General features: G+C 45.5%; 1 protein-coding gene across 1 annotated transcript in view; it reads right to left on the bottom strand.

Annotated features, from left to right (window-relative positions):
* BAZ1B (bromodomain adjacent to zinc finger domain 1B) overlaps positions 1–26,688 on the bottom strand; it is a 49,414-nt gene that overhangs the window by 17,094 nt on the left and 5,632 nt on the right. The window contains exons 2-10 of the mRNA XM_061470610.1: positions 25,141–25,257; positions 22,929–23,073; positions 21,868–22,066; positions 17,214–17,335; positions 16,251–16,448; positions 13,234–14,929; positions 8,815–8,953; positions 7,649–7,779; positions 6,010–6,121 (exon numbers count right to left, since the gene is read on the bottom strand). Coding sequence (XP_061326594.1) covers positions 6,010–6,121; positions 7,649–7,779; positions 8,815–8,953; positions 13,234–14,929; positions 16,251–16,448; positions 17,214–17,335; positions 21,868–22,066; positions 22,929–23,073; positions 25,141–25,257 — 2,859 coding nt within the window. The remainder of the gene's footprint in view (positions 1–6,009; positions 6,122–7,648; positions 7,780–8,814; positions 8,954–13,233; positions 14,930–16,250; positions 16,449–17,213; positions 17,336–21,867; positions 22,067–22,928; positions 23,074–25,140; positions 25,258–26,688) is intronic.

The following is a 26,688-nucleotide window of genomic DNA, read 5'->3' as shown; positions in this document are numbered from 1 at the left end:
GATCTAAATTTTCTTCTTGGGCACAAACTCAGATGAGCCAAGCAACAACTAGAGAAAGTTGTTCTGGCTCCTCCTGGAATAACAGTGTTCACAATGCTTATTTTTCTGGCAGAAATACTTACTAAATATCATACCTGAAAAGAAAATATTTCAGAGTTTTCATAGACTCCTACTAGGGGAATGGCTTCACAATCTGCACTCAGAAAACTGATTACTGTAATAAAACATAGGATTCATTGTTTAAAAATGGAGGAAAAATAGTTTCTTGCCAGTCACCTGCTTCAGTACACTCCATCCTCACTTTGCACACTGGGATCAAATCTGCTGGCCACCACTACCCTCCCCTGTGAGAAACAGGACAGAACGGCTCTAGACCTTTCACCTACTAGAGCCTACCACAGGCACTTCAAATGTTGCAGCCATGGGATCTGACAGGCAATTCCCAGATTCACTGGAAGGTCTTCCGACAGACCACTGCAATGACTTGTGTTTCTAAGTCTATTGGACTTCTGCTAAAGAAATGAGAAATTTCCTAGAATATCTGCTATCAAACCAAACCAACCCAAACCATTCTATGAAATTGCTTCCATTCACTTGAGGCAGACCTTGGGATTGGGCCTAAGCCATATTTCAGTATGAAGTCATGATATGGGAATAGCATGAACCAAGCTTCAAAAGAGTTGCCCTGCAGATACCCAGCAAAGGACTATTCCTTGGGCATGCCGAGAAGGTTGCCTAGGTCATGATGAAACAACACGAGTCGCTGCTGGCAATATACCACTGGATCCAGCTGGAAAAATATACAAAATGACCATGCCTGAGTTTTCTCGGCTTCCTCCCACAGCTGCAACTCTAAGGGGGGAATCCCCTGCACTGTTCTGTCTTACTGTAAAAATGAAAGGACCCTGGAAGCAGTCAGCACATGGCACTTGGATTCTCCAGGGTTACGTGGCTTGGGGAAAGACAGCACAGGCTGCCACCAGTGTGAAAAAACAACTATCATCCTCTCATGAGGAGCTAAGACCTAGCACAACTTTGCTCCTGCTGAAAACAGGGCAGGGAGTAGAACATCTGTAACAGGTACTTGAGTCTTCCCAATTTGCCCTGAGAGCTGGAACTTCTGGAAGACAGACCTGTTCTATAGCAGCTTCAACTCCAATGTGCAAAATACAAACGTATCAAAGAGGCACCTGCGTTGGTTTGAGAGGTGACACCTTGCTGCTCTGTGCAGCCACAGCTCCTGGCTCTCCATCCTACTCAGCTCCATGCTCTCCATCCTACCTAAAGGAACCATCTGCACCCCCAGCTGGGGCTCAGCCAGCAGAAGGCCAGGAGCATGGATACAGTAGGGCAGGGCTTGCATTTTAAACATGGGAGGCAACAGGGCTATGAACTTGTGGCTCTTGATAAGAAGGAGGGGAAGCCAACTGGTGCCCTTCATGTGGTCTGACACAGAATTTACTAATACAACCTAGAGTGATGGGAAGGATGCCTTTGGGAGAGTCAAGACCACATAGAGGTCTTCAGACTGATCAGTATGCACGTTAGATTGAACAGTCCTATCTGTTCTCAGGCTACAAGGGACAGAGAGAGGTCTAAAACCCAGACTGAAGACTAGGGAATGAAGAAATCAAGAGGACAACACCTAGAGGAGCCCAGAATCAGTACCTGCTCTGGAGGGTTGGCAGAAACAGGGAAACTCCATCTGTAGAATATAGGCGTGAGAATGGAGTCTGTCAGCACTCACTCATGGTTAACTCACACTGTCTGCGGAGGGGACCCGCCATATCATGGTGTATTCCTGATAGATGAAGAACAACGGGAGTTACTCTGCAGAGATGCCACTGTTGCCAAAATTCAACTGCATTCTGATCAGGATGAGCAAGAAGTCTCCTGCACACTGATATACTGCGATCAATCTGTGGCTTTTGCAGGGAAGTCCAGTATGTACAGAGCTCCCCAAGTGCCACAGGACAGAAAGAGACATTTCCAGGGACCATATGCCCAGAAGTTTCAAATGGGGAGATATTTTTAATAAGCAACAACATCAGTGGAAGTGGCAAACATTGTTAGAAATGGGACTGGTGCATCTGTCTGGAGAGGGCAGAAGTAACCAAGCTTTTATGATTCTGAATGAGAGCAATGATTCAGCCTCTGCACTTCTAGGACAGAACACTGGGCCCTCTTCTTTTGGGGGACAAATTACTGAAAGCAGAAACGACTTGCATGAGATACTGTTTCTGTAACTCTTGGCAGAAGTATGGAATTTATTTCTCCCTTGATCAATAACCTGCCAGCTCCCATTCTCAAGAAGCAAAGGAGCAGTTTCTGTGAAATCCAACCATTCACAGTGTTAATTTGATGTTAACTTTTAAGTCTCATCACTCTAGAGATTAAAAGGGTAAAGCTAAAGATACTCTATGTGCACTGTAAGGCTACTCCCAATCCCATGTTAGATGTATGACTAGGAAAGAGACACATGGCAGGAGGTAAAGCAGGACGCAAGAAATGAGACTTATGCAGCACATGCTAACATCATGAGTTACAGCTCAGCAAGTCCTTGTACCTAAACCATAGGGAATGGAGGTATCCAAGGACCTTAGTGGACTCAAGGATTCTCAGGGTGCACAAGGACAATGTGCAAAGAGCAGCCAAGGAGGAGACTCTTCCATATCCATCCGTGCTCATGGGAGTCCTTGAGATTGGAGGGATCAATGGCCAAGGCAAAAATGAAGTAAATGGAATCTGGATTTCCTCAGAGGGGAGTTGTAGTTACTGTCTATCCCTGAAATAACAGCTCTTAGGTTGGCACTTGCATTTTTGTAAAAGCTGACCTGTAATTGGTGACAGCTGTCAGACAGGCACTTAGCAAACCTAGCTAACAGCTCTTTGCAGTTCCAGAGCTTTAAATAAGTCTTTCAGCTGAGGAAGCTTCCTGCTTGTCTGTGGAAATGGCTTTAGGTTGCCCTGTCGCTTAGGAGAAAGCCATGCAGACAGCACAGAAGAATGTGTAGCCAGAACTGGTTATGTTTCCTTTGAAAAGCTGCCACTGTGCCCCCCGCTCACCTGAAGGCGTGAAGGCCTGCATCTGGCACAGATCTTCCAACTGCACTGCTCTAGCCATGGACATCCTGACACTGCCAGCCTGCCTGGCAGAACACCACACACAGGCATGATCCTCTCAGTGAAGAGCCAGCACACACTGGGACTGTTAAAAGGTCTTCCCAGCAGGTACCAAAAAGGACAGAAATCAAAGACACTGGGACAAAAAAAAAGATAAAATCCACCCAGCTCAGCATCTTATTTCTGAGGGAAGAAAGGGCAGAGCAGGGATGCAGTGACATTTCTTTGATCTGCCCCCACAGATTTCAGCATCTGTAGGTTTGAGGACCTCCTTGGGTGCCAAGACAAGAACCTTTGTGCTTAACACTCCCCAATAAGCTCCTCTTGCAGCAATTTGTCCAACAGATGCTTTGAACAGGGACTGACTTGGAGATCCCCAGCACCTGGTAGCAGCTGCAAGATCTGAAGTGACACTTCCTTCTCTATTTCAAACCTGCCATTTGCTAGTTTAATTTCCTGACCCCTTTGTTCTGTATCAAAAGGAAATCCTCTTTCTTTAGGAGACTTCCCTGTTCTCCTCCAGCAGCACTCCCACCTCTCTGCTGAGTATTTCTGTAATTTGTTTGTAATTAGAGTATTTCTGTAATTTGTTTCATAGTACTTAGGCAATTATTGACACATGAGAAGAGTTTCCCTCTTATCCTAAAGCAGGCCCAGGAACAACAGATACTGGGAAGCAAGACTGTTCCCCAAGGAAAGGAAAGCAGCTTTTTGTAACAGAATGTAACTCCGTCCTGAGAGCACACAGGACCTGGTTCCAGGAGCTCCTGCTCCTGGGATGGATGCCTGGTTGCTCTGTAAAGCACTCCCAACCTCTGTAACCACTCCTATCTCCCCCAGCATGTTGCTGACAGTAGCCAACCCAACTGAGCGAGTCAGCCCTGTCACGTAAAACACTATGTTTTCTCAAGTTCAGCCTGGAATTACAAGTTACAGGGATTCTGTGTCACTTATCCAATTTAGCTGTATCTTGACTTCAGTTCATAGCAACATGCACTATTAATTTAAGCTACTGTTTTCCTTATATTTCATCCTACTGGAACACATCTGCTAAATGAAGATCAAGTATTACAAGAGGCAGTTCGCAGAGAAGAGAGGACTTCCCTGTGGTCCATACAGTTCTCTATGACTTCCCATTTAGCACCCTAGGAAAGCCCAACTGCTTGATATATGCTGTTGTGACAAGATGTACACAGGGTTGTTCAGCATGGAGAATGCAAAGCTCCCAGGAGACCTTACTGTGGCCTTTCAGTATCTTAAGGGGGCCTACAAGAAATCTGGAGAGGGACTTCTGACAAGGGCCTGTAAGAACAGGACACAGGGGAATGGCTTTAATCTGCCAGAGGGGAAACTGAGATGAACTCCTAAGCAGAAGCTCTTCCCTGTGAAGGTGCTGAGGCACTGGCACAGGGTGCCCAGAGAAGCTGTGGCTGCCCCATCCCTGGCAGTGTTCAAGGCCAGGTTGGACACAGGGGCTTGGAGCAAGGTGCTCTAGTGGAACGTGTCCCTGCCCGTGGCAGGGGTTGGGACTGGATGAGCCCTAAGGTCCCTTCCAACCTGAACTATTCTGTGATTCTATGATGACTAGACTGAGAAAGGAAGGAGAGATTTGTCATGGCAATACTGACAGAGTGAAAGTGTGCACAGGAAACACCACTCTCTCCTACAGCCTGCCAGCCGTGAAAGAGAAGGGGCAGAGAACTACAGAGAGCGAGTACTCAGTACTGATGGTTTAGATGAATGAAAGCATCTACCCATCTCAGTTTCGGGGGGGGGGGGGGGGGGGGGAAGGGGACACACTGGAATATCGATAGTAAAGTAGTTCTGACTCACAGCACTGAAACTATGCTTTGGAGCTGGTGGTACTTATCAAAGATCAAGTAACTCCACTTTGTGGGTCAAAGGTAGAAAACTGGGGAAAAGCCACTGTTATCTAGAAAAATGCAGAGTCCTTCACAAGCAGTTTAGCAGATGAAGGTGTAGTCATTATTTCCTGGCCTGGAGACATCACTTATCAGTCCTTCGCACACAGAGCAACAGTTAACACTGGAGATTTTCTTTAAAGATACAAGACACTGGTAGGGCAAATTACTGGAACAAATCACAATCACCCATGCTCAAAGTTAGAGGTTTAGATCTGACTCACTTAGAAGACACAGGTGGGTATTGCTTGGCTCTGGGAAGCACTGAAGGGTAACAGGCTATCAACATGGCAGAATGATTTTGCCAAGCTATAATTACCACTAACAACAAAAATCAAGTTGATAAGGTGCTACAGGAGAACAAACGGACACCACTAGTCTGTTGTGAAGACACTGACAAGGAGCTGGGGGATGGCTTTGCATGTCTCACATTGTACAAGAACATGCAGGATACAGGCCTGTCTCCAAAGATCTCAATGAAGACTTTAATTTCATGTGCTTAAAGACCCCATGTGCCACAATTCAGGTCTGCTGAGATGAACCATGAAAGAAAACCCAGATACACTTTGCTAGGCCACTGCTTCCCTCCTCTGTTCTGGGTGTTTTGGTTTTGTTCACTTCCCAATACTGAAAGAAGCACACAACAATTCTTTAAATTAATACTTCTCCTGAATAGAAACTATTTTAAAAGCAATATATCTAAATAGCCTTTTACCAGCTTAATTCATACTGGCTCCGATTGATGAGATTGATTATAACAGTTCCACTGGCTCTTGGGACTGGCTGCCCTATTAACCACTCTTGACTAGTGGTAATACCAGTAACAGCCTGGGGAGCTGCTGAAGTGACCCAGCTGTTGAGTATTGGAAGAGTGGCGGTATAGAGTGGGGTCTATCAAAAGAAATGGGTCTTGTTTCCTTGTCTCTGCCCTGTGAGTCCCTGGCAGCTACCAAAGCTGTGTTACCATAAGTTCTGTCCCTGCTTGGGCACAGTGGTCTCCGCGGGCAGGTCTGTAGCGTGCAAGGGCCTGTGCACTTTGCTCACTCTGCCATCCGCAGCTGTGCTCTTCCGCTTGTCTGCAAGAGAAAAAACACAAACTTGAGTGGCTTCTTCTCCTTCCCCCCCAGCAACCATGTGCGTTCTGCACAAACTAACCTACCTCCACGGCAGGGTTTTCACACAGCATCTACGTGTCTGGGAGGGAAAACTAATCCAGTATTACCTCACGGTATATGCATTTACAGACATTAACAGAAAATTGTAACAGAATCTCAAAGAAAATACTGCATCTAAAAGCACACACATGAAATTCAGAAAAGCGTTCCTGCTATTTTAGACACATAAAACTGGTTTTGCTTTTTAGCTATACACTGACAAAATACATTTAGAACTGAGTTATAAACAACATGTATTTGTGTTTCAGAGCATCTTAGGTAACAACCTGACACGAATATTATCCTTTGCTTAGTTAAGCCTTTGCTTGTTAAGCTTTAAAAGGAACATGCTGAAATCCTGCACAGTAGCTGGGTAAATACTCAGGCAGCAGGTAAGAAATGGAAGCAGGCTGGTGTATGGGGGCAGTGTTGGTCTATAGCTGAAAGAGTTCACATAAGAAATTCCACCCATCTGGGACCACTGAGTGGTACCACCTCCAACTTGACAACCCACAGACAGCTAGGTTTGTCACTGTAGGTTTGTCCTGACCCATTCTTCTGTAGATACCTACTCTGCCAATGTCCAAAGCACTACTGCTGGAGCTCTGATATAACCCAATGCACCCATCACATGCAGTGTCACTGCAGGTGGACTCAGTGCCAGCTTATGATGCTTCAAAAGCAAGAAGCGAGCAGGACTGAAAGGACTGAAACTACACTGGAGTCAGATTACAGCATGCTCTTCCGTACCAAGAACTATTTCCACAGGAAAGTGTTGCTCCCCCCCCCCCCCCCAGGTCGATTTTTGTGCATGCCCAAGCTCTGCCTGCAAGGCTCCACCTCAGAGGCTCCAAGCACAACTACAGAAGGAGCACCAGAACTTCAGCCACCTGCTGCATCTCACCTGCACATTCAGTACAAGGGGAACAGCAGGCTGAGAGGACATGTGCAAGAGGACTGTTTGCCCAAATGGTCTCCATCAGCAAAGCTATCGCTTTGTAGGAGATACCTACAGCTCGACACTATTTCACAGGTTAATCTGGGGCTCTTCACACTGGTGGGACATTAGCACAATGATGGATGCCCTCACACCCTGCAACACAAGAGTGATCACCTGCAAAAGAAGTTTGGCACACTGCAACTCAGCAGGTTCAGAGTAAATGAGAGGGATTAGTCCACAACTGACATCAACCTCACTGCTTTTAAGAGAGGTGGTTGTATCCCGTGGCCCTTATGTGGTACACTGTGGGCAGTCCCAAGACCTGCAGCAGCAGGACAGAGCATCATGAGCAGACTCTTGTGTATAGGCTTCTAGGGTTTAAAGAAGGCTTAAATCAGAGCATCCCCATGAAAACACTCAGACTAGACAGTTTTTTCACATCCACAAATCCATTCAGACAGTCTGACAGCAACAAAGGAAGCACCTACAGAGAGGCAAGCTGATCTTACCTCCTGGGCTGTAGTCCTTTTTAAAATCTTCTTTTTTCTGATGGGGAAGGATGAATCTGTAGTCTATACTGTCATGTACCCAGCCCTTCTCAATGAACAAGCCAGGAACCTCATCCGAAAACAGCCAGTACCTGTAGGAAACACACATGTTAACATGTCCTGTCTCCTCTCCTGGCTAGGTACATACATCTGCTTTTATTGGCATAGAAAAGCATCTATGTACTTGAGTCAAAGACTGGATGCATGTATATCTTTATATTAGCGCAGCTGAGAAGCATGGAACACTTTCATTAGAATCCATTCTAAGAGCATTCTTGCACAACAAACATGAAAAACAAGATAGTAATTTGGTTATTGAACAATCACAGAATCATAGGATAGTTCAGGTTGGAAAGGACCTTAAGGCTCATCCAGTTCCAACCCCTGCCATGGCCAGGGACACCTTCCACTGGAGCAGCTTGCTCCAAGCCCCTGTGTCCAACCTGGCCTTGAGCACTGCCAGGGATGGGGCAGCCACAGCTTCTCTGGGCACCCTGTGCCAGCGCCTCAGCACCCTCACAGGGAAGAGCTTCTGCCTAAGAGCTCATCTCAGTCTCCCCTCGGGTAGGTTAAAGCCATTCCCCTTGCCTGTCCCTACAGGCCCTTGTCCAAAGCCCCTCTCCAGGTTTCCTGGAGCCCCTTTAGGCACTGGAGCTGCTCTAAGGTCTCCTCTTAAGGTACCTTCTCTTCTCCAGGCTGATCCAGGACAGCTCTCTCAGCCTGGCTCCAGAGCAGAGCTGCTCCAGCCCGCGCAGCATCTCCATCGCCTCCTCTGGACTCACTCCAACAGCTCCACATCCCTCTTGTGCTGTTGTCCCACACATGCTCTCTTGAGCTCTATCAGGACTGCACGGGGGTCTCACCAGAGGGGCAGAATCCTGCCTGTCACACCCCTTTTAGTGCAAGCAAGCCAGAGCTCCACTAGGTGGACCCTGACCCCCACAGGAAGCCCTCAACAAGCTGCCAGTGCAATCCAGTGAAGGCTGTTACACCCCATATACACAAAGTTGTCCCTTCTGCTCTCCTGCATGGTTCTATACACAGGGAGCTCTCAACACCCTTATCAACCACGGGGGCTCCTGTCACAGAGGGCAGACCTGGCAGCTGGGGATCTTCTCCTTTCCCACCTGTTATGATTGCGATCAGTGCCCACCGGGGTCCTGCGCATTACCAGCTTCGCTTTGGCAATCCCATCCTGGAACGTTTTCTCAGCTGCAGCTTTATGCTTCCGGATTCTTTCTTCCTCTGCTTCTCTCTCCATCCTCACTGTTGGAATTAGTACAGAGAAGTAGTAACTTTCTTCTACTGTATCCAGACATCAATACTCTCTTTTATTTGACCACACAATGGGGGTAAACCCAATAAATTATTGGTGACTTTGGTTAATATTCTTTCAGCATAGGCACTCACCCATCATCTTGCTTTCCACCCACCATTCTAGAAAAAGAAATCAAGACTTAAAGTCAAGCTATAAGGATTAACTGGGCTGAGAAAAGTGGAAAGTCTGGATAAAACATGCTCATTATCATTCCTCATTCTATATCAACAGTGGCATCCACTGCTGCACAATCCCATGTAACAACTGGGCCAATGATCTTTACCTTCAGCACAAAATACAACAAGGGCTGCCCAAGGAGTCCAAGGGTTGGCAGTGGTGCAGCTGTCACATCGGAGGCCAGCTTGGCTCTTGATGTCCAGACTTCTACAGCCACAGCTACAGGGACCGCTGCCCCCACAACCTCACCTACTGGAGCACCAGACCTGGCTGTCTCGCAATAGCAACCATATTACAGCTCCTCACACCTTATGCTTTCCCTCAGTCTATAATTCGAAGAACATGAAAATAGAAACCTTAGGTTTCCAACTCATGACAATATTGGGATTTCAGTAGCTGTCAATATCCACACCTGCTGACAAAAAAGAACGGAAAGAAAAACATGAAGTGGCCTAAATTCTGGCATCACAGGGTCCTGAGCCTGGTCACAGGGTCTTACAGAACAAAACACGTCCTTTCACATCTTTAGGTAAGGAGCAAGCTTCTGCCAAGAGAAGGAACTCTAAGGTCAGCAGGATTTACAGCTCTCATGATGGTTCAAGAGTCTCTCTCCACTTCTGCCTGCCTGAAGAATAGATGTACTTTCACCAGGACAAAAAGGAACAAAACATCCCACTGAGTCACATTGGTTCTCCAGAGCCTGATTTCAGCCTGACAAAGACATCACCCCTCCATAACTTGTGCAAAAGGCTGTGGGCAACATTCCTGTGTCCTGAGAAAATGCAGATTAAAAAACCCAAAAGGAATGAAGAAATGAAGACTTCAGAGGTCAAAGCAAGTGTATGGAGGTTGTACACTGGCTGCTGGCCAAGGGAGAAAGCCAGCTTCTTGCTAGGACTTCTCCAGGGCTACTACCTACTCTCTCACAGCCATTTTCTGTATCCAGGCAGGTTTGGTAACAGTTGACCAACAAACACCCAGTAAGTCTCTGAAGTCCTGCCACTGTCATCAAGCCTGACGGATAAGAGGAGACATGCTGAGAAACATACCCATGCATTTGTTACACCAACTCGCTCTATCAGCTTTTATATAACAACACACCAACAATATACCAACTTACTCTAACTGCAGCATGGCAAAACCATCCTGTGAATCTACGCCTGCCAGACACAAGCAGCTGCACAACACACATCACAGAATCCTAGAATGGTTTGGGTTGGAAGGGACCTTAAAGCTCATTCAGTTCCAAACCCTGCCATGGGCAGGGACAACTTCACTGGTGCAGGTTGCTCCAAGCCCCATCCAACCTGAGCCAGTGCCTCACCACCCTCATAGTATGTCTGTAAACATCAACTCCTCCCTAAACCTTATGACTGCTTCCCTATCTTGAAGTCCTGAAATCAGAATAAGGCACAACAGTCACTCTCACGGTACCAAATGTTTTGTGTCAGCTAAATCTGAGTCTCACGAACCTCACGAGACCCAGACTACAGGAAGTACCATTCTCACCTTCCACTAGAAGGAGATGGAAGCAATAGGATTTCTCCAAGAACTTCTCCCCTGGACACCTTCTCAAGACTTGCTGCTGTGCCTGATGCTAGCACAAGGGACACCTCCCTCCTCCGCAGAACCTTCCCCTCAAGAGCCAAGACTATAACCAAAACCAGCCATGCTGCCAGCAAACTCCTCTATGCTTACAACCTGGGATACCCTGGGCACTATGAGACAGGTATTTTTTTCTATCTAACCCAGCAACATGCATCATCAAGTGCCAGAATAAAGAAGAGACAAGAACAGAAACACGTATTTATTTATATGCCAAAACTATTCAATCAAAATGACACCAACTAGACACCAAACACCACGTTAGACATCAAACTAGTGGTTTCCTCCCTGCACCTCACTTTCAGTTGAGATGGCAAGCTACTCTCAGTTGGTACTTTGGTCTAGCAGGCTTCATTAGCTGCATAAGCTTCCAGCTTTGCTCACCTCCAACTGACTGTACAGGAGCTGTTGCTTCATGGGGTGATAAGGCAAAGAACAATTAGTGCTGCAGTAACAAAGAAATGAAAGCAACTTTTCACTATCAAGAAAATACAGATATTAATGATGTTATTTCAACAGGAAGTTCTATAGTGATTTCTTTTGAAGTCAAGAAAGAACAAAAAAGGCCCACTTATGCTTTCTTACACTGGGCTCTTTTTTGAGCTGAGACTAGAGAGGCAGCACTGGCCTCAATCGTGATAGGTTTTAACTAGAAAGAGGTTGGTGCTCCCTGTGTTACAGATGCTACCAGAGCAGTGGAAAAGAAACCTCTGACTGTGAGATACATATCTCTAGATATGTGAAGAGCAGCTGATGACAAAACACCTATTGTGCATTGGTCCATATATATGTATATGAATATAGAACCACTGCACAATAGGTGTTTTCTCAGCAACTCCTTCTACTTCCCCCAGAGACACTAACATTAATAAAACCAAATGTAACTGAAGTGCTGTGAAAGCCAGTACACTGAAAGAGCCTGCAGAGAGCCTGGGCAGCAGCAGGAGCACCCTGATGCAGCTCTCACTGTGGTTACAAGTACTTTTCACATCCTGAAGCCACACCAGCCCCCGGGCCTGAAGTGCTGAGCAGGCTACCCGTGAGCTGCTAACCCTGCAGCCCTAACTGGTGCCTACCAACACTAACCACAATCATTACTCCAAAAGGCTACCTCTGGGCCTGAAGCAACTACTTATTGGGTAAAAGCAGCACTGGATTCCTGAAATGTTGGGGTTTGCTTTGTGGAAAGGAAGCAAGATGAATTCAAACCATAACGAAAGGCTTAATCCTTCCTTCCCTGCCAGAGGGACAGAGTTTTCCTTGTGGAGTGAATGAATGAATTAAATGAATGAAGAATGCATTAAACTTCCTCAGCCACAAGTCAAATTATCCTTATCTCCATCAATGTAATCTTGCTTTTCCTCACATATAACTAGCACAAAGCATCAAGTGAGAGCTACAAGAAATATCCAAAGGAGCAATGTCCAAAATGTATCAAGTTTTGCAGTAAAATCTTATCATGAATTTGAACTTGTGGTCAAGCAAGTGGAACCCTACAAAACCTGGGGCTGCGGCCCTTCAGCTACAGGCTGTAGCTCGTTGGCATTTTGTTTTTCTGGAGAAGCAGGACAGCACCCCAGATCTTCAGCGGTTTATTGGCACTTCTGAGACTCACAGTTCTTAAAAGAAGGTCTGAAAAATCTATTTACTGCCAGTAAATAGAGTGAGGCCAGTGCCCTTCCTGAGAAGCCTCAGGGTATTACATGCTATTCACCTATTCCTGGTCTCTAGAACACACTCCCAGATCCCAGCCAAGGCACAGAAATCATGCTCCATGTGGGACTGTTTCAGAAGGGAACTAACAACCCAGATGAGCTAGGCTGTCCAGTACCCATGTCTGCAACCAAAAAGATCCCTGACGTGTAATTCCAGAGTATTCCGCTCTTCTTACTCCACTGTAGCAAAAGGCACTACTTCCCCAGAGGCATATGGAGTCTGGCACTGAAGCTTGTGTTTTAGAGGTCGAGCAGGCAGCTTGTACAACTCCATAACTACTTAAAATGAGAAACTGTAAACTGAAATGTGTTGCCTAAGTCCTTATCTGGGAGGTGGGCTGCTAGCACCAGCTTGACAATGCATGGCAGCATGACCAGCAGCAGCTGCAGGAAATAGGTTTTAGACAGGAAGTATCCCCTATGTACATAAAAGTCAGAAGATATCTGGATGTAGACCAATACTTATTGTTGGTTTCTGTTCTTCAATCCTCCTGGGCCTGACAGAACTAGAAAGAGACTGAACACTGCTCTAGAAGCAGTTACTGCTTTTTGTGAACACTCCAAATTTTGAACTGCAATAGGAACCACAGCAGCTGAATCACAATTCTCCAATGAGGAAATCCCTTAAAAGCAGGTAATACTTTTGAGAACAGGCTATCGATTTTGCCATTAACTTATTCACCTCTACTCCACAACACACAAGTGCTCTAATCTCCTGGTATTTTTCTTACCTCTCATTTGTATTTCTTGTTGCTCCCTCTCTTTCTTGGCTTGGATGGCAAGAAGGCGCCTGCTCTTCACAGCACTGATCATATCATCAGCTTCTATTTCAACCCTGTGCTCTATTTTCATCATCTCATTTTTTTTCTTTTCATTTCTTCCCATCATGTTCTCATCTTTCCCATTCTCCTTGTTCTTGGCCACCATTTCTTTTCGCTTCTGTTTTTCTGCTCTCTTCTTGTCATTTTCCTCCTTCAGGATAGCAAGGCGCTCCTTCCACAGCTCAGCCGATGTCTGCTGCTTGGCCTCCACGTGGTCCTGCACCGAGTATGTCATTAGAATCCGGTGGCACAGGGCTCCAAGTATCTGTAATTTCTCTTCAGGAGTCAGCTCAAAGAACTCAGATGTCTCCAGTTTCTCCAGAAACTCATCCTGTACTTCATTATCTTCAAAAGCTGCTGAATCCTTGCTTTCATCTATGTTATCCGAGACCTCACTTTCCTCTTGCACATCTGACTTGCGCAGGCATAAGCGAACCAACTCCGAAGCAGAGTGCAAAGTCAGTGGTATTTCAGAAAGCTTCATTCCCAGCTCAGCATAATCTTCAGCAATTTCATCCTGCAGCAGGGTCTGCAAGAGAATGACCAGTACTCGGTTCAAATACAGGAAGCCTCCCTTTTCTGCACAAAGCGCTTCCATCAGGGAAACCGCTGTGATGGGATATTGAGCATCCGGCATCAATAACCCTGAGTAACAGCTCAGGAACTCCACTACCATGGCAACATCCCCAAAGAGCGTATTAGGAAGTCCTTCTGGAGTATCAACCAGTTTAAAAGTAGGCAAGCTCTTCCCTTTCAGATCTTGGTCCTCGTATCTTTTCTGTTTTTCCAGTTTTTCCTTCATCTCCTTCTCCTTTCTCTCCTTTGCTCTCTCCTTCAGTTTCTCTTTCAGCTTTTCCCTTTTCTTCTTCATGTACTCCTTTCGCTGCTCTTCGGTCATGGTGGCCCATTTCTTCCTGTGCTCTAGAAGCTCATAGCGTTTCTGTACTAAGCCTCGCAAGTCCTCCGGGAGACGGGCACGATCCTCATTGGAGAGTAACCGAGCTGTTTTGGAGATGATGCAAGAAAGAGCACTTTTTTTGTCTTCCCGGTCTTTGTTTTCTTTGTAATAGGCAATAAGATGGAGTGCTGCAGGAGGCAGATGTTTCTGCGGTTTGCTGGAAGATCTAGGGGTGCCTCCTGAATTCCTGGGAGCCCTGGACACCTTAGTGGTACCTTTAGCCATGTCCAGTAGTGTCATTTGTTTCATTTTCATCTTAGGGGTCTTCAAGCCTTTCCTTGGAGACTTTGATTTCCCTGATGACTTCTGCCCATTCAGAACCCTTTTGCCTCTTTGCTTTTTGTCCAAGGATTTGTTGCTGCCCTTTCCCAGTCGGCTCCTCTTTGGAATGTGAAAGTTAGAACCAAGTTTAGCCGGTGACACAATTTTCATCACTTCTTCCAGCTCCTCTTTAGGAGATTTTGAATTCTTAGAGTTTTTCACCTTCAGTGGAGAGCCAATAATAGATTTCTCCAAATGCACATGGCACCACAGAGTAGGACTCAGTGGCTGGCTCAGGGATGATCCATCAGCTTTGGACTTCTTAGAAGGCTTTCTGTCAGGTGATCGAGAGCTCTTCCTCTTGGTTGAGGGGTTGAGAGTCATATACTAAAAGAAAGAATTCATTTATATTAACATTTAAAGGTAACTAAAAGTATCCTTTCCTGTCAACTACTTTTGCCTATTTTCACTTTTCATGTACTTTTCCAATGAACAGGGGGTACACAGGACATGAAGGGTAACAGGCTTCTGCAATAGCTTTCAACATTCTGCACTGCAGTCACTACGTTGGTTTGGGAGTCATCAGCTCACTCTGGAAAGCTCACATTTAACTTTAGAAACTGAAACACTACGAAGAGTTTTTAAACATTCCCAACTACATTACAGAAAACCTGAACAAGTTGTGGGGAGGGGTTTGCCTGGAAAATGCTGCCATTCATTGCAGAAACAAATCCTCTGATGAGAGACCTCATCATGAACCACAGGGGGGTTCAGCCCCGGATCCCACCCTGCTCACTGCCCAGAGGAAAACCAAAGGAGCATCTATGGGAGCCAGGGGTTCAGAGGCTGGTTTCTGAACTGCCTGAAAGCACCCAGAATGAAGGGGGGGGGGGGGGGGGGGGGGCAGGATTTGGTTCTGGGGAAGGATTCTGTTCTGAAGCAATGCAACTGAACAGTGACTGGTTTTAAGCTGCTGAGATCACCTACCTGACAGGGCACTTTTAGCACAGAGCAGTTTAACCCAGAGCCAAAGAGACCGATTTCAGAACTCCCTCAGCATCTCAATTTCAGTTTCAGAATGCACCCAGAATACTAACATATTTCAAGAGGCAAAAAATAAAACACACGGATATAACCTTTACAGGCTAAAAATCTGAGATTCCTTAGCAGTAAAACACCCCCACTGTAATAAGCACAGCAAAAGGCTGTTTCAGAACAGACATACAGAAACGTGATCAAGTTAGGACTGCCATAGGAACACTCAGATTTTCTTACTCAGGGATGGTCACTCTTGAAGGCTTTGTTTAAGAGCCCTCATTAGCTACCAGAGGAGTTTTTACTGAAGACCGCACAATCACTAAATCCGGTGTCTGCATTAACTTCATTCCACAAAAATTGTTTTGAATTCTTTGCTAAAGACAATTACCTCAGCCAAAAGCATCCAGCATCAATATGAATCATAATGACAAATTTACAAATATTAGACCTAAAACTTATACTGGAGGGGAGCCAAGAAAAGAAAGTTCCACCTTCAGCTGTGTCACCTCTCAAAGGGTCAGCCTGCAAGAGTGGACCTTCCTGCTCTGCAGCTCACTAAGCTGATGTAAGCTTTGGAGCTTACCCAACTGCCACATGAAGTCTCCGCCAAGACTGTCTAACAGTGGGGAAAGGGTGAGAAAGCAAAGGAGGTACTTTTAAGAGCTCTTACCTTATGTGGGTCAAGCAAGAAGTCACTAAATTTACTGGGGAGAGCGTATTTCTTCACTAACTCATCCTCCACGACCCATGGAGCGTTCTCACACGTGCCAGCCCGGAGGGCGTTATGTCTGATGAAGTACCTTAGGATCTCCTTGTTGGGAGGACGCTCCGTGCGGACTAAACTATCTGCTGGTACGTTGCTGATGATCTTGGAGATAACAAACAGACTGTTAACACTTAACTTCTAACCACATTATAAATACGTATCACGTGGCTGAAAGGAGGCAGGACTATTGCAGTGCTTCATGCCCACACACTTCTCACTCCTTAAAGCTCTTGTGAAGGCTCAAACCAAAGAGAAATTTCAGAACTGACATGCACAACAGAGACTGGCAGGAGACTGTTAGCCAAAAGAGTAAAATATATTAGTTTATGTTGCAAATTTCTTGCCAAAGCTTCACCTCTGACCTTCCTCTGGCTGTGCTTGCTTCTAACTTAAAAGATTTTACATGTTAACATTCATTTTGTTTTGACTTTTTTTTTCCTGAGACCAGAGGTGTGAGTGGTGCTGTACTCTGTGAGGGATGCTCACTAAATTGAGGTCAGCTCTGCCTTCCATGTTAAATTAGCAAGCAGATGACAGAAAGCACCCAGCACTGCTGCAGCTACATGGAGCTTCCCAAAGCACAGCTACCTACAACTCTCAGAGGTGCTCAGTTAGAACAAGAGCAGCCTCTGCTGGTCTAACTGACCAAATTCCATTAACTGCCTCACCAGTTCACAGCAAGCCCTCTAAGGCTATTGGCAGCACCACGACTCAGTGTGTGCTACTAGGGAATTGTCAGGTGTTACCATCCACAAAACTCAATTACATGTAGAAATAGTCGACAGCCTGTTACTGTACAGACACAATGACAGTGATTAATCAAACCTGTATACTCATAATTAGAAACAATACAAACAGAGAACTCACCTTATCTTCATTTTTCAGTTTGACATCATATTTGTGTGGAAGGAATTTAGGTGGAACCCACTTCCGCTCTTCCTTCTTCAAAGAAGTGGGAAGCTTCCGAGGAGACCTACGCGCTCGGTCATCTGGTAAAGCAAGGGAAGAGATTCAGTGCCTTAGTATTGGAGGAAAAAAAATAAAAAAACAATCAAAATCAAAGAATCCAGAGCATCACCAGGGGGGCAACCTCACCCCCCTGCACACCCAGTGTTTGGTTAAACTAGAATGTCATGAAAAAGTCTCAAATCAGGTTTTAGAATCCCAGCCTGGTTTGGGTTGGAAGGGACCTTAAAGCTCATCCAGTTCCAGTCCCCTAGTTCACCTTCCACTAGAGCAGCTTGCTCCAAGCCCCTGTGTCCAGCCTGCCCTTGAACACTGCCAGGGATGGGGCAGCCACATCTTCTCTGGGCACCCTGTGCCAGCACCTCAGCACCCTCACAGGAAGAACTTGTGCCTAAGAGCTCATCTCGGGCTCCCCTCAGATTTTGTAAATTTGAGGTTTTAAAAGTATCCTAAAGATGCAGACTGCAGAGTCCCTGCACAGCTCCAAAGGAAGAGGTAAAACCTATCTTTAAGGAGTACGAAGGACCACTTGGAGTATTTAAACCCATCTCTCTACAGCTGGTAAGCTGCAAGTACCTAGGGAGAAAATGGCAGAAAGGGAGAAAATGTCTATAAAATTCATTAAGGGGAGAGAGGTTTCATAACCTAACCTAACCACAAACCTGTCCAGGGAGCTGCTGCTGAGTCCTACCAGCCTCTGCCATGCCATACTGGAAATAACCCTACTGCAGGAATTACTGGCTCTAAATTAAAGTAACTTTTAAAAACATTTAACTTCGGTGGCCATGAAAAGTTTTCCAGTTCTGAGCCCCATGTGTACAGGCTCATTTAGCTTGAAATTTTAAGCATCCTCATACAACCAGTCTCCTTCTTGTCAAGAGAGATGTAACTGAAGGACATCACCTCACCAGCTGGTGTTCAGTCTATTATTTCTATATTCAGGTTGCAAACATTAATCATTTCAGAGAAAAATCCAAGCTTACTGAAGGAAACAATCCCCAAACGTTTCTCTGTTTGTGGCTATGACACAAAGAGAACACTAAAGCAAGCATGAGAGATGAGAACAATTATCTACTAAGTACATGCAGAATATAAGTAGATGGTAGACCAAAGTCAGGCTTTAAAATAAATAAATAAAAAATTGTCACATTCTAGGCCTGACAGCACTTAAGCTTCAGCAGCATTATAGCTTTCATAGTATAAAAGCAAGTTCTGCCCCCTGCCTTCCAGAATCAGTCACCTCAGTTAAGAAGCAGATGACAGATGTTACATAAATGTGCAGGTACTTTCCCCATTAGTGTTGCATTTCAGATAATGCAAAGTGGAACTCTCTGCTACAAGCATCACTCATTTTGGAAGTCTTCCCACTCATTATAGCAGTTTTTCTTTAAGATACCCCCCTAGATTTTCTAACAGTGATAGTACACATGAAAGGAGATGAATTTTCTCATCACAAGTCAGGCTGACGAGTAACTTTTACCTGATTTGGTTCCCCATTTGTATTAAAAAATCCTGGTAAATTCACAATCACTGAACTGTATTTCTCTGCTCAACGGCACAACAGAAGTTGCATAAAGGATACCTGAAGCTCTGTCAAAGTCCTGCTTTCAGAGATCTGCCTCCATGGCTGAACCTGATCTTCACTGGATGCACATGCCACGCATAAGCAAGTTCCTGTCACAAGCCTGTGCATGACCTCTCCTGCAGTTTACTTTCCAGATTCTAGAAATAGGGGTGACATCAAGTCCCATCAAACAGCACCTGGACACTCAGAGGTGGGGAAGAAGAAACCACTGCATGCTTCTTCTGCAGTTATCTCACAAAAAATGTACTGTACTTTATTTGCTGTTGAATTCCACTGCAATAAAACTTACAGTCATTACCCTATGGGAACCTCAGAGAGCACCCATGTGCTGGAGTCTCCTATTTGCCACTTATTCAGGATTTTTTCAAGGCAGTATTAACTCCAACTACAGCTCAAGCTGCAGAACCTGCCTTCAGTAGTTCATTTCTGCCCATTTCCTGGAGTTCACTCCCTAAGCAGCTGAAAATACAAAGCCACTTCAGACTGCACATATGATGCAACGAAGCTGGTATAAAGCCTTATTTTGGGCTTCTGAAGCACAGCAGACTTCTAACCAGAATGAAGAGCTGAAGCTCGCTCTGCTTCTTTTTTCTCCTCCCACAAAACCAGCCAATCTGACACCAGAGGAGCAGAAATGCTCAGGGCAGCCCTGCCCCCTTGTGTGTGCACAGGGGAACACAGCTCCTACACCCAGCCTGTGCAGCAAACTCGTGTGTGGTGACCTCAACCCCTATGACCGGCGGTCACTGCTTTTACTGACCATGTTATGACCTTTCTGGCACCCCTGATCTGAAAACACTGAGGTTCATCTTTTATGGCAAGGGCAGGACAGTCCGAGTTTAGAGACGTGACTAAACACACAGGTCAGATCATCAGCTGAGCCAGAAACTGCAAACACCACAGGAATCCCCAGTCCTGTGGGATTCTTTCCATCTCCAATCACTCTAATGGCACTGCCAGCAAGAACCCAGCTGAACACAGTTCCTCACAACAGGCACACCAACGGACAAAATACTATGGTAGAGTTAACTCCCAAGCCCCCAAATGCTGTTGTAAATTTGGTCAACAATTGTTTTTAAATTAAAAGGTACTTCCCAGGCCTTTAATGAGCAGGTAGTACAAGAGAACAACTCAGATTAGTCCCCCCCCAAGCCCTACTGCTATTTCAAAGGATAAAACCAGATTGCTTCTGCAACATCTGTTTTTCCCCTTCCTGGTTATACAGAGGACTGCAGTGAAATCAGAGCAGCTCAGAACTTCTTCCAGCACCCATCAGCAACAGCTGACAATTATTAAGCTTGGCAGAACTTGTCTTCCACTCCTGACTTTGCTATGAGCTTGCTGGGCTATTTCTGAGTTTCCTCTTCTGCATATCAGAGAAGCTTATGTGCACCTTCCCCAGATGCAGAAGTGGCCACTGACAAATGTAAATGGTTTATTACACAAGTAATAAATTCATTAAAAGGACTGCAACCTGTTTGAAAGCAGTTTTTGAAATGTCTTCTACAGAATCTTATTATTCCATCTTTGAAAAGTTGCACAGGACATGAAGCTTTTTTCCTCTCCTCTCTCAACAGTTCCTTCTCAGAGTTATGAAAAGCCCTGGATATCCTGTGCTTGGACACCAAGTGCTTCTGCTGCAAGGAGGAACAGATACGAAAGCGGGGGATAATGTTTCAAAACATGCTTTATTCTGACCCCTCAGAAAAAAATTCATGTAGAAAAATGCAAATTTTTTTGTCTCAGTAGCTGAAAATTGGAAAGGGGGATAAACTGAAAGAAAAAGCTTTTTTTGGTCAGCTGGGGACATGAAATGGAATTAGAGCTTTTCTCCGCAGAGCAACAGGCTTCCAAACTGGAGGGTGTTTGTTCTGAGAATGATCATCATAGAATCACAGACTGGTTTGAGTTGGAAGGCACCTTAAAGTCAAGTGCAAGGTCCTACACCTGGGTCAGACCAAATCTCAGGCACAGCTACAGGTTGGGCAGAGAAGAGATTCAGAGCAGCCCTGTGGAGAAGGACTTGGGGGTGTTGGTCGATGAGAAAATGAACATGAGCCAGCTTCAGTGTGCGCTTGCAGCCCAGAAAGCCAACCGTATGCTGGGCTGCATCAAAAGGAGCGTGACCCGCAGGTCGAAGGAGGTGATCCTGCCCCTCTACTCTGCTCTTGTGAGACCTCACCTGGAGTATTGTGTGCAGTTCTGGTGTCCTCAACATAAAAAGGACATGGAACTGTTGGAACAAGTCCAGAGGAGGCCACGAGGATGATCAGGGGACTGGAGCACCTCCCGTATGAAGACAGGCTGAGGAAGTTGGGGCTGTTCAGCCTGGAGAAGAGAAGGCTGCGTGGAGACCTCATAGCAGCCTTGCAGTATCTGAAGGGGGCCTATAGGGATGCTGGGGAGGGACTCTTCATTAGGGACTGTAGTGACAGGACAAGAGCTAATGGGTTCAAACTTAAACAGTTAAAGTTTAGATGGGATATAAGGAAGAAGTTCTTTACTGTTAGGGTGGTGAGGCACTGGAATGGGCTGCCCAGGGAAGTTGTGAATGCTCCATCCCTGGCGGTGTTCAAGGCCAGGTTGGACAGAACCTTCGGTGTCCTGGTTTAGTGCGAGGTGTCCCTGACCATGGCAGGGGGGTTGGAACTAGATGGTCTTAAGGTCCTTTCCAACCCTAACTATTCTATGATTCTAAAGACGACCTAGATCACCACCCTCACATAGATTTCAGTATTATACCCTAGAAGGACAGAACATTTTCTGCTTTAAACCAGGCAAGAACAGCTGAGAGCCAACAGCACTGATGCCACCAAAGCTGCACCATCATTAGCGACAACCACAGAACTTTTCAACACATAACACTGCTTAAACCTCCCAGACAATGTTGACAGCCCAGACCCAGGACATACATAAGTTCAAATACTCACTTCCAGGTGCTATCTACTAGCATGCTATCTTACTACTTACTCATACTTTCCCTCCTGTTGTCATCCTCCTTCAAGATAGCTTCCTTCTGGTTGTCCTGTGCTGCCTGGCTGGAATTCTCCTTGTCACTGGATGGGGAATCACAGGCTCCATCAGATTTCTTTTCCGAGACCTCTTCATCAACCTTCTCCAGGGGATGTATTTTCACAACTTTCACAGGCAACATTTTCTCCTTACCAACCTGCAAGGCAATAGTGATGAAAACTGAACCCGAGCAAAACACATTAACTAATGAGCTTTAAACACTCCAAGGAAGGAAACATGCAGCCAGGACTACCTACAAGCTGTAATCTGGCAAAACAACTGCCATCCTTCCTGAGGAAGGATGATCCCTCTCTTGAAGCAATTACAGGGTTTCTTTCTACTACTCCTATCTGGAAGTTCTGTACAAATTGTTAAGAAAGAGAGAACTGCCAACTCTCAAGTTCTTCCAGTGTTTAATGACGCTACTTTCTCAGCCTGAGGAAGGAGTATGCCCATGGTGCAAGCTTGCTCTCTCAACAGCCCCAGTTGAGAGTATGTCCCAGACAGATTGCCAGCACTTTACACCTTTCCCTTATTTTTAACAGGTTTGAGTTTTCTCCACCATTCCCAGTTCCAGAGGGAATTTTCCAACTGTTAGGGCATAGAGACTTGCAAGCAGTTGACTTCAAGCTACATTACTATTACTCCTCCTGGGAGCACATTAGAGCGGATTATGGCAGGTGATAATTTTTAACTTCTTCTAATTATGTATTTATATGTATTTAAATATGTACAAAGACCATCACACATTTAAACAGTATAATAAACATATCTCTATTTCACTACACACACACGGATCAGTCATTTTCTTCTTGCCATCAATATAGGTCATCCACTTGCTTCTGCTTATAGAACCATTCTGCATTCAAAAGCAGGTGCTGTCACGGGGATTCTACAGAAAAGAAACTCACCATCTTTCTGACGATGTGACTAACACATCCTTCCCATCTCCTGCCTTTAGACATCCAAAACGAGCTCGGTGCGAAAAGCATGGGATAAAACAGAAAACGGATCCTTACCTCAAAGTCACACTCTTCTCCCACTGCAAATTTGGTCATGATCTCCAGCCAAGCAGCATCCACCAACTTCTCCAAAGATACAGTGTTGTGGTGGACTATTTCCAGTACCAGTTTCTCATACCAGATGGGGAACTCCTCCTTCAAGCTGAGCAAGCACAGAAGTTTTCGTTATTCCAGCAGTAAAAGCCAAACTGCAGAGCCACCTCCCATTTTGCAGTCCGGGAACATTAACAGCCAGGACAATGTTGGAGGCAGATACTGCATTAGCATGCAAACATCCTTGGGCTTTTGCTGCCCTTCCCCAGCACCTCCCCACAGTGTTAACTGGCATAACAATACAAATTGCACTCTTCCTCCCAGAAGAAACACCAGAAAGTGTTCTGGAAGAGTAGCGCTGATGGTGAATTCCTTCCTGCTGGTCACTAACTGCCTCTCTACCACATGTTAAATATACACCAAGATCACGTAGTGTTTCTGGGGCTTGTTTAAGATTTCTGCTTCCAACCAACACCACCATGATGCTGATGAAGATCCGGCATTTCTTTCTTTCCAAACAGACTGCTAACTCAGGGAACAAGATAGAGGCAGGTTAACACAATCCAATTATCCTTCCACAGAAGGATATTTTGTGTGTTTCACCACATCATCTTCAAATGTTTTCACACAGAGAAAAGAAATGACTGCTACAAATTGACCTGACTGATTTTCTTTCCAGAAGATCAGGTCTCTGCTGACAGAAGACTATGAAATCCATTGCATAAAGCCTTCTGGCTAAAAAGTCCATTTCAAGTTACTTTAAGGAGGAACAAAATACCCTATTTTTCCACAGCCCTTTTAGCTTTCCAGGCTCCGGGATGCAGGGCTGACAATCCTCAGCTCTCTCTGCTGTTCCACAGCTGCCACTAGCAAATTTATCCCTTTAGCAAACTGCTAAACGAACTTTTTTTATTCAGACTAGTATCAGGTATTCAGCAGCCAGCAAACTGCCTGGGAAGCTTTTCATCCCATTTCAAGCGGACAAAGCTAAAAATCTCATTCCACAGCCTTTTTTTGCCCTCCATATTTAGAGAGACTATAGCTAAATTTGCTATTGAGAATCTGCCATTTATCCTTCATTTACATTTCTCTGTGCTTTCAGAAGTAGCCAACCAACCCACCACTGTTAACCAAAACTAAGTGACACCAGACCAGTAGGCTTGGTCTCAGGATTTTAAACTAATGGAGCTAGCTCTGCACCCTCTTCTTAAAGAAACACGTTCCAGAGGAAAGACTGATTACAGTAGTACTTCAACCCTCATGGGAATTAGGACTACCAGCAAGCAGGTTTCTTATTTATTGCCTTTAAGGATGCAATTAACCTCGAATGATGGGAAATTTCTCCTTAGGCTAAGGCTAATGAGTAGACTCTTCAAAGAGGCAGTAGAACATTTCATCCTTAGGCAGTACCACTGACCATCTCCCCAGTTTAAATCCAGGGAAAGGCAGTCACAGAAGTCCAAGCCACCAGTTCACCATTTGTTTGGCATCACTCCTACAACTTGGTGATCACACAGCAAGTTACAGACCTTGTCTGAGCCAAGGCCTTGCACCTTTATAGAAAATTCACTTCTATGGCATGAGTGACACTGGATCTCAACCAGGGCTTCAGGGCCAGTGCTAGAAGGTAAGGTCAGGGCCATGGTAGCCACTGGAATACTGGGGGGCTGAACAGAGCAATGATTTCCACTGGTTTGCCTTTGTTCTTTATGGTTTCAAGTAGAGCAGATCCCCAAAAGAGCACTCCAAAATATTTTTTTTATTTGATTCCAACGAAGATCTGGAAACCCCAATTATAGCTGTGGCCCTGACTAATGGAATACTTTAACAGCCTCTTTCTACTGCATTTTTACTTTAGCTCCTTCAACATTTACCCCCCCCCCAAAAAAAAAATTCCCATTACTCGAGGAACTTTAAAATATGCCAAGCACCACATGCTGAACTATTTTGGTTTAGCAATACCACAATACAGCACTAAATAAGTACATTACTCAACTGCATTAGCAATGGCATCAAATTTGGACTTAACTTGCTTTCACCTCCAGAATCTAGTTACTGCCAGTAAAAAGCTACTTACCTCACCTCCTAAGCCAGCAACCACATATCATTCCCAAGCCCACGATTCTGCCCCAGTGCCCGAAGATAGACACATACCAATTTATTCTTTGGTACTTACAGCTCAGCAACTTCCTGCTCCTCCTCCCAAGCCTCTTTGTGTGTCAGCTGGCTGCTTCCTGTGCTCTTGCACGTCCATATGCGTTCACTGTACCTCTCCAAACGTGCTTCATACTCTCTGTAGAAGTGGCAGCTCAGGAAAACAGGACTTATGCAGTGGAGAGCACGATCACAACACAGGGAAACCAAACTCCATTAAACCCTTAATACTGGACTACACCAAGGCTGAGGACTGCTATCATACAGTTTGACCCTGTGTCTACCACGGAGAAGCTGCTCACATCAGACAGGTTTTCAGACCAGGATGCCCTAAAGCTCTCAGCACTGAAATGGCCATCCTATTCATCAAGCATACAGAAGGTAACACACTGTCGTCAGTTCAGCCTAACTGCACAAGAGGAATACACATGGCTGAATGTCCTGTGGCACTAAGTTACTTCTCAGTTTTCCAGGCTGATTGATCAGAAAAAGCACAAACAGTATCAGAGGCAGTGCAGGAGTCATGGCACCGACTGCTGCTAAATGCCTCACAATAACAGGAAACTACTACTACTAATGCCTGAGGGCAGTGTTACAAACACTAGATGCAAGCTACCATTCCACCCAGCACACGAAATCCTTTGAGGAAGAAACCCAAGGGCTTTGTAACTGAAATCACATGGAAATTCACCTTTCCTTTGACTTCCAACAAGAGCAGCCTCCTGCACCAGCACAACATGAGGACCGTTCCCACCAGCTACATGACCTGCTGCCCATACCACAGCAGCCTCAAGGTTGAGTTACTCTGGCTATTCAGATTAATACCCAATTAATGCAGACAGCACTGTGAATGAAAGCAGCAGCTACTGTGCTGTAAGTGTCTGGAGCTATGCTCTGCCCATTTCACCAAAGCAGTAATTAACTGGGAGTGTAAACAGACACAAGCTACTTCATACTTTCTATGGATAGCACATGTACAGGCACAGTTACCAGAAAAAAACAGCACTGTATAAATCCACACCAATTTACCCAGCAGCAGCCTACTCAAGTCACCATAGCTTACCAAGAGTAATTTAAGTGGAGAAATCATGGGAGAAGTAAGAGCAGCATCCTTCCCCTCTCCTGCAGTGCACTCACCAGCAGAGAAGCAGGCACGGTGCACAAAGCATGCTTGTAACAGAGCAGCAGCTCAGCCCAGCACAGCACTAGTGCTAATTAGGAGTCTGCACAAATGAGCAGATTGCTCCATGCTCCTGTGAAGGCAGAGCCACAGCAAACTGCTCACTGTGTCTCACATCTAGAACCATAGAATGGTTTGGGTTGGAAAGGACCTTAGGATCATCTAGTTCCACCCCCCCTGCCATGGGCAGGGACACCTCACACTAAACCATCTCACCCAAGGCTCTGTTCAACCTGGCCTTGAACACTGCCAGGGATGGAGCATTTACCACTTATCTGGGCAACCTGTGCCAGTGCCTCACCACCCTCACAGTAAAGGACTTCTTCCTTATATCCAACCTGAACTTCCCCCGTTTCAGTTTGAACCCATCACTCCTTGTCCTACCACTAC

The sequence above is a fragment of the Pezoporus flaviventris genome, unplaced genomic scaffold (assembly GCF_033815535.1).
Source record: "Pezoporus flaviventris isolate CSIRO_AGI_PZ_B2104156 unplaced genomic scaffold, CSIRO_AGI_Pfla_v1 ptg000063l, whole genome shotgun sequence".
In the NCBI taxonomy this organism is placed as follows: domain Eukaryota; kingdom Metazoa; phylum Chordata; class Aves; order Psittaciformes; family Psittacidae; genus Pezoporus; species Pezoporus flaviventris.
The sequence above is the reverse complement of the archived record's forward strand: the minus strand, read 5'-3'. Positions and strand labels throughout refer to the sequence as shown.